Source organism: Artibeus jamaicensis, unplaced genomic scaffold, assembly GCF_021234435.1.
Source record: "Artibeus jamaicensis isolate MK-2021 breed Jamaican fruit bat unplaced genomic scaffold, CSHL_Jam_final contig_1835, whole genome shotgun sequence".
NCBI classification, from domain to species: Eukaryota; Metazoa; Chordata; class Mammalia; order Chiroptera; family Phyllostomidae; genus Artibeus; species Artibeus jamaicensis.
Genome location: NW_026521364.1, coordinates 1 through 8,540, shown reverse-complemented (window position 1 = coordinate 8,540; position 8,540 = coordinate 1). Strand labels below are relative to the sequence as shown.

The following is an 8,540-nucleotide window of genomic DNA, read 5'->3' as shown; positions in this document are numbered from 1 at the left end:
TAGGAGCATCCTACATTCCTTGATAATATATATGTGTGCCAGAACAGGCAAAAAATGAAGCTTGGGGATGTTCCAGTGCTTGATTTTGGGCATATAAAGGTAACCTTTTGGAAGTGAAATACGAAATAATGCACATTACATCACTTCCCATGTAAATGGAAAAAATACACAGTGGTCTCTTTGAATATTATAGGTAACATCTGAGTATATCATATTTGCTTTATTGGCCTTTTTTTAAAACTTGGAACTCTTAGTTTCAAGTGATGTCTAGAGAAAGAAATGGCTTTGCAACAGTGGCCCTGGCCCAATCCTACCTATAACTTGACTTTATGACACAGCAGACTGCAGTAATCAGAAGTGACTCTGGCAGAGAGAATGCCCCATCTTCAGGGGAGCTCCACTGGGCCAGGAAATCTGAGGTGAGACTACCAATATGTTGGAGAAGTCCACACCATCCCCTAACTGGGATTACTGACAGGCCCTGTTAGAGACTGGAAATGACCCTGTGACCACTGAGCCATAATATTGGGTTTACCAAGAATCATTCCATTATAAAAGAGGACTGTGTTCCAGACTAAGCTGAGTTGTTCAGAATCTTTCTAAAATGTACTCCTTTATTATTAGTACCTTCCTCTCAATCCCCTGATCTAACTTTTCAGTAACTATTCTGTGATTATGTAGTAAAGGGAAAAGTGCAGGTTGAGTCATGGCTTGGTCTGTAGGGTGGGTTACAACTAGTCAAGATGAATGGTTTCTGAAGGCCAAAGAGTGATCTTCAAGGCACCTATAAGATAAAATCCTCTCTGTAGGAGGTCTTTAGGTCATGTGTTCTCTTGTACACTTCATCTGGCCTAAGGTGTGCTTCTAAAATTGCCTATGTTTAGTAGATAAAGGGTTGTTGACACGCTACTTGGGGACTTGGGAAAAGTGAAATTGGAGAAAATTGTGGTAAGATAATGTAGGTGAGTCTTCCAAAATGTGCAGAGTATGAGAACTTTTGTGTCCCTTGTAAACGCATCTAGATAACATCAGTGGAGAAAAAAAAACATTGTTAAAATTTAGATAGACAAAGTGAACAATCCTAGAAATATTGATCAGTTTTTACTCAGCTGTCCTAGTGTGTCCTCAAGGAAAACATGTATGAAGTAGCTGTGGCGAAAGTGATGCTGCCTCAGCTTGTGTTATACTTGTTTTTCTCCAGATCACAGCTCATCTGGCTATTTCTTTTTTGTTTGTTTTTGTTTATTACTCCTTTTTTAAACTTTTTAAAAATATATTTTATCGATTATGCTATTAAAGTTATCCCATTTCTCCTCCCTTCATTCCCTTCCACCTTGCACACCCCTCCCCCACCATTCCCCCCTTTAGTTTATGACCATGTGTCTCAGGTTCTTTAGATTCTATATTTTCCATACTATTCTTGCCCTCCCCCCATCTATTTTCTACCTACCATCTATGCTGCTTATTTTCTGTATCTTTTTCCCCTTCTCCTTCTCCCACTCCCCTGTTGCTAACCCTTCATATGATCTTCATTTCTATGGTTCTGCTCCTGATCTTGCTGTCCTCTTAGTTTGCTTTTGTTTTAGGTGTGGTTCTTAATAACTGTGAGTTTGCCGTCTTTTCACTGTTCATCTTTTTATCTTCTTTTTCTTAGGTAAGTCCCTTTAACATTTCATATAATAAGAGCTTGGTGATGGTGAACTTTTTGAATTTGATCTTATCTGAGAAGCACTTTACATGCCCTTCCATTCTAAATGAAAGCTTTGCTGGATAGATCAATCTTGGATGAACATTCAGGACATCTTTAAACGTTCCAACATCCTAATTATAGGGGTACCAGAAGGGGAAGAGGAACAGCTACCAGCGGAAAACTTATCTGAACAAATAAGAAAGGAGAACTTCCCCAATCTGGCAAAGGAAATAGACTTCCAGGAAATCCAGAAAGCTCAGAGTTCCAAAGAACTTGGACCCAAGAAGGAACACACCAAGGCACATAATCATTATATTAGCCAAGATTACAATGAAAGAGAGAATTCTAGAAGCAGCAAGAGCTAAGGGGACAGTCACCTACAAAAAAGTTTCCATCAAACTGTCAGCTGATTTCTCAAAAGAAGATTTCTCAACCTTATAGGCAAGAAGGGGCTGGAAAGAAGTATTCCAAATTATGAAATCCAAAGACCTACATCCAAGATTGATCTACCCCATAGGTGTTTTCAATCGACATTTTGAGGCTTTATTGCCCTGGGTTGCACAATCTGTTTCACCTCACAGTTTCGGTCTCCAGTTTCGCCTGGTTTATTTGTGTGTGAATGTGTGACTGACTGCTCTACCAGCTGTCTTTTGCATATCTCTGGATCTTCCCACTGCCACCCTGCCCCAGGGTCTGCAAGCCACTGCTTTTTTTTCCACAACCCCTCTCTGGTTGCCTCCCCCCCAACTCTGCCCCGCCTACTGGTCTGGATGAATGTGTCTACTTTAACTCCTTGGTTATCGGACTTCCATACAGTTCAATTTTCTGTCAGTTCTGGGTGTTTTTTTGTTTCTAAATTTTTGTGGTCCTTATTTTGGTTGTGTGAGGAGGCAGAGCGTGTCTGTCTACGCCTCCATCTTGGCTGGAAGTCATCTGGCTATTTCTGCCAACAAATGCAAATGCAGTCCTAGTTCCTTGTGGGTCAGATAGCAGATAAATTTTATTATACTGCTCCTGTAATGGAGTAGACAAACTTTTGCCCTTCTACAATTAGTTATATATTCCTCATATAGATTTGCATTCACTGACTCTGCCAAGTTCATTATTAATTAATTTTTTTAATGCTTCACTTAGCATTGTAGATTATAGATGCTGAATCTGTCCAAGAAACAAAATTGGCTGATAACAAAGGAAATCTTCATGTGACTAGAAAAGCAGAAGTTGCTTGTGAGAAAGTTTAAATGATAAGATGAGGATTGTGACCAAATGCTGGTACTTTTGGGGTAGTCCATTAGCAGACGATTTACTAATACCCTAAATTTATCTTAGAAAGGATTCTTCTGCCTGTATTAAGTAGCGATAAGTGGCATTTATACTGATTATCATATCATAGAATCTTCCCACATGTATGATTTTAAGTAAACCTTAAATTATCTGTGATATAGGTATTATATAGATATTAGGTTTAAGTTATTATATTATCTCCTTTTACAGATGTGGGAACCAAGGATAAAACCCTTAAATGAGCTGCCACATAGATGTGGTAAATAGGTAATTAGGCTGAAGCTAAAATTCTGGTTGTTAAGAAATCAGCTTTTATATTATATTTCACAGTATCATGTTCTTCCATATAAAGTTATTACATTTTTTACAAGCACAATAGTAACTAAATAAATGATAAATCTGGCTTTGGATTATATTTTTAAGCTATCCACTAATTACACTAAAACTATTCTTAAACATCATCAAGTTTATTCTAACTATACCAGCATTTCATGAGAATAACCGAATGCTTTCTCATGTCAATAAATAATTGTTTGTTAACTTACATGTGTACTGGGTATCATCCAATTGAGGTTAATGTCAGGAATTTAAACAGGCTAAACTATGAGATCACTCTAAACTGAAGGGGAAAAATCAAACACTATATTGCATAGTGGCAGATGCCTTTTTAGTTGCTTTTCAATTAAGGAGTTAAGATTGGATTTAAAGATCTGACTTTACCTAAATAATCAAAGTTATTAGTTCATCACTAGAGGCACAGTTGTAAATTTGGAGTACAATCAGGAGCATCAGTCAAGCATAACAGAAACAGTTCTGTTCACATATGTTCTGTTTTAAAATGGAACATCCATAACAGTTCAGTGGAGCTCAAAATTACAGCTGCGAAGTGATCAGTTAACCACCCCGAAAAACTGCATATGGGAAATAGACTGAAAAATTAGTTTCTTAACATTGACATGTTGCTACATTATGTACATGAAATGATCTAAAGAATATTCCTCTCAAAATAGAGTATATAATGATGTATCAATATATATTAAACATTAAAGAATATTTAAAAATTAGAAAAAGTGTGTATTTTTAAGATCATGATTCTTAAAACAAATTCTAAAACTCGTGGTAGGAAGGTAAACTAAGAAAGTGTATAGTGTCTCATTTACCACTATGATAAGTACCAAGGGCAAGAAAGACAATTTAAGAATTGGTTCCATTATTACAAGGAAAAATACTTAATATATGTTTATATTTGAGTTACTTGTTTATTAATTTTCCAAAAGAGAAAATGATTAGATGTTCATATTAGTGTAGAAACAGTTATGTACCAAGAAAAGAAACTGTGCCATGTGATCTCATGCTTAAATTTTTTTGTTTTTTAGTAGCAGGCATCAAAATTGCAGTGCCCTTTCCTGTCACTTCTAACTGGGTGCTCAGATCAATTGGAAAATACACAGTCTGTAGGGAAAAGAGCTGAGGGAAGAAATGCAGATCAATGGCCTTGCAAACTTTTGTGATTGCTGATCAGCGATGACAAAAATGCCTCTATAAAATAAATTCACACAGAAGAGGGGCAGCACGGTAAACTGGTCAGGAATACAGACTGTAGATTAAAGTGTCTGGGCTCACTTCCTAGAGAAACCATTTACTTTGTTACTAGGAATAAGCTAATTAACTTATTTGGGTGGTCTGGGTTCCCATCTATAAATTGAGGATCATATAGTACCTGATTCATGGGGCTGTTGTAAGATTGAATATCAGCTAACAGATAAATTGTTTTAAAAACAGGCTTGGCATATTGTAAGTATCATATAGATAGCTGTGTAGTATTATTGTTATTGTTATTATTATTATTATTACATTAAAATACACACCTGCAAACAGTTAACACACTTCTTTAAACCGAAACACAGGAATGGCTCACTCACAGCATATTGGCTCAGACTATGACATGAGCTGTATTCTGGACTAGGTGTGGTCTCTCCACCCTTCTAGCTCAATGGAGCTGGATTCCAGAGGAGAGGCCTTTGCCCTATTGGTAGAAGTGTCAGGAGACAGGGTTCTGAATACAATGGCCTGTGGCCTTGACGAATATTATTTTTATTAGATCATTAAATCCTGTCCATCTTGAATGTCTCAGGTTAAATGTCACCTTCTAATTGATGTCTACTTTGAGCCCCAGTTTATGAATGTTCTCCTTTCCTCAGCTCTGGAATCAACCTTTCTCCCCAAATCCCTTGTTCATCTACTGGAGAATGGCATTTGGATGTGCTCAGTGCTAAAAATCTGTCATTACATCTACTCCAATTTAATCCAATACTTTATGCTGCCACCTACATTTTTCCTTTTCCATATTTGTAGCTGGTTTCCACAACAGTGAGAAGCCGGACTTTTACTATCCTCAGTATATTTTCATTTGCTCAAATCCAGAGTGTACAGGTATTAGTTTAATAATTGCTATTCTGTATCACTAAAAAAGTCAAAGCTTTTAGCTAGAATTCAATTTTGATTTATAGGTGGATATTTTGGGTAAACCTTAATTTGCATATAGTGAAATGTGCATATTTTAAAGATACAATTTAATATTTAACAAATGTATACATTCACTTAGCCACAGCCCCATTAACATATATGTCCTTATCCTCAAAAAGTTTTCTCATGTTTTCCTACTCAGTTCCTCCAAGCAGCCAACAATTTTTTTTATTTTAATGATTATATTTTTTCTGTTTCAGAATCACAGGTAAATAGAATCATACGGTATGTGCTCTTCTGGGTCTGCATTCTGTCACTCAGCATTATGTTCAGCAGACATATAATTTAACATGCTGTTTCAGAGGTTGTTCACAGAATGTGTGCAGAAGGCAGTGGAAAAGGCACACTTTATGTCCATCTTGGAGAAGCTGCATTATAAAAGTATCCCCCAAGGCAGACAGTGCTTCTGCTGGCTTAACTGCCCTTTTTCACCTTTGAACCATGTCTACAAATCCTCCTCACAGAAAATCAGCAGCTTAGCACCCTTGGTGTCTCTTCTTTTTTTTTTTTTTTTACATTTTGGACCAGCCAAATGCTTTTGTTTTTATTTACTTTTTTTTGGTGGCTATTACCAGTTTAAAATTCCTCGTTCCACACTGTCAGGTTTTAGCTTCAATTACATTGTGGTGCCTTCTGAGAGATGACTTTGCCATATCCATTCCTATTTTACAGCTTCAATTGCAGTGGATCGAGACTTACTATCTATTTCTAAGCTAGTCCTGTTTACACGATTTGGCCACTGAATTATTAGTAATGCACCTTGGTTTTTGGTTTTGCAGTATCTTCCTGTTCTTGTGTTGACTGTACTCGAGGAAAGGAGGCTGGTCGTGTCAATAAACAAGCTGCCTGGCCTGGCGTGGAGCGGGACTTGCTTAGAAGGAAACTCAAAGCAAGCTCATTGAGAAGCTCCGCCTCGAGGCCCGCTGCAGCCTCCGTGGACCTTCATGTACAGTGATGTCGTTCTCTGGACTCTTTCTTTCGAGTCAGCAAGAATGGAGGATTTCTTTAATTTAGCTACTATTCTGTTAAAAAAAACATAAAAAAGGAACCTGAAGTGCAAGCCTTGGGGCGTCGGATGTCACCGTGCTCACACGGTGTGATGGGTAGGCGGGGGGAGTCATTGCCACAGCTTCTCATAACATGAACAACCTCTGGAAATGTTCACGGAGCTTCACAATGTACTGATCCGTATGCCTCTAGAGGCTCAATAAATATAATGGTATATGTTGTGCTTCTCATAAATTAAAATCCTCAAATTTCAAGCCAAGATGGTACAACATTTCCATACCATGCCTATTTAAAAGCAAATATAATAGGTACTATTCCTGGTCACGAAGCCAGGCAAGCCCCCTACTCCACTCGGAAGGCAGCGTCTAATCTAGCTTCCCTATGTCTACTGAATGAATGCTTTTCTGGTAAAGTCAGAATGTAGGGAAAAGTCACTTTTCCCCCCTATGCACCACTGAGAACAAGCATAATCCTCTAAATGTTTTTCTCTTTAATTTCCTTACAGTGTTATTTCTTCTAGACAGCCGAGTGAGTGGAGAAATAAAAGTGATTAAGGAAAACATCTGTCGTCTTGAGCTTCTTCCTGCAGCCTTGAAACTCTCATCTGACACTCTGTGACATGTGCAGTGGTGTCAGCATCTCTTCAAAGATAGCGCCCTTCACGTTGGAGCCTCGCAGGTTGGCTTCCTGCAGGTCACAACCAGACAGGTCGCAGTTCTCCAAATCTGTTCCTGCCAGAGTTGCTCCTCTGAGGTTGCAGTTCTTCAACTTCGCATTTTTTAAGGTAGCGACTCTCAGGTTAATTCCTGTCATCTGACTTCCTTCCATATCTACACCTTTTAGATTAGCACCTTCCAAGTTGGCTTTAAGACCAGAAGGATCTTCAAAATTACACTGCTTCAGGGAGGCTCCTTCTGCGTTAGAGCAGAGCATCTTGACTCCCTGGAGATTTGCACAGTCAAGCACTGATCCGGACAGATCAGCTCGTTCAAGATTTGCACAGCAGAGATTAGCGTGCGCGAGATTGCAGCGGCTTAAATTGGCCATTTTGAAGTTAATGTATCGAAGGTCCAAACGAGAAAGATCAGCACCACTGAAGTTTAAACCCTGGCACCGCAATTCTGATTTCGTTGGAGTAGCTAGCAGAAATCGGACAAATTCCTTTCGAGATATGGGTGAATGATCTTCTGGTGGTTGAGAATTCTTTATTGCCACTTCTAGCTGTTCAATCAATGAGTCGATACCAAAAAATCTGGCTTCTTCTAACACACCTAGTAAATTAATGCCATCATTTACAATGAGCTGTCCATGGCGCAAGTAGTTCAAAATGGGTTCAAAGTACTCAGGACTTCGGTCAATTAAGAAAGCTCCTCTGTGGTCTTGCTTATTTCCCCAGACACCTCTGTCCTTAAACATGTGGGCCAGCATACTGTCGGGCTCTTTGTTCACTAACGTGCTCCTAAGAATTCAGGGAAAAAAATGGATTTCTCCATTTGTCTTTATAAACAAACATATTTAAGTCAAGAGTATACTCGATCCCAGCTGCTCTCTCAAAAAGACGCATGCTACAACCTGGCCGGAGCGGTGCTACCGCGTGGTGGTAAAGTACCGCCCTCCAACGTTTAGTGTGAGCCAGTCCGTGTGGGGTCCTGACAGCCCTTCCGGTGGTTTAGACTCTGTCTGAGGGTCGATGAATGGTTCTCCTTCACACACAAACAAAACATCATCATCCCTGATCAAAGCAATATCATCAATCAGTCCACCTTTCCCATTATACACACTAGTGGCTTTTATGCCGAGTTTACTGCTGGCCACAGAAAGCAAATCGGATAAAGTCCCATAGACAGCAACCACCTTAACCTTAGACTCTAAGGCTTAGTTATTTCTAAATGTCCTTTAGCCACTCCATAAATGTCTGCCTTGAACAGTCAAATTTTCCAAAGCCGCGGAACAACTTTCTTGGGTGGGGCAAGAGACACACGTTCGCACTATCGGCCCCACACCCCTAGGTTGGCGGGTCCTCCTGCCACCG

The 8,540-nt window shown here is 39.1% G+C and overlaps 1 protein-coding gene across 1 annotated transcript; it reads right to left on the bottom strand.

Moving 5' to 3' along the window:
- Positions 1–6,609: 6,609 nt before the first annotated feature.
- Positions 6,610–8,382, bottom strand: LOC128628371 (BTB/POZ domain-containing protein KCTD9-like; the record flags this gene model as incomplete). Its single annotated transcript, XM_053671906.1, has 2 exons — positions 6,610–7,967; positions 8,100–8,382. Coding segments are annotated over 2 exons (1,142 nt in total), but the record flags the coding sequence as incomplete, so codon positions are not given.
- Between the last annotated feature and the right edge of the window lie 158 nt (positions 8,383–8,540).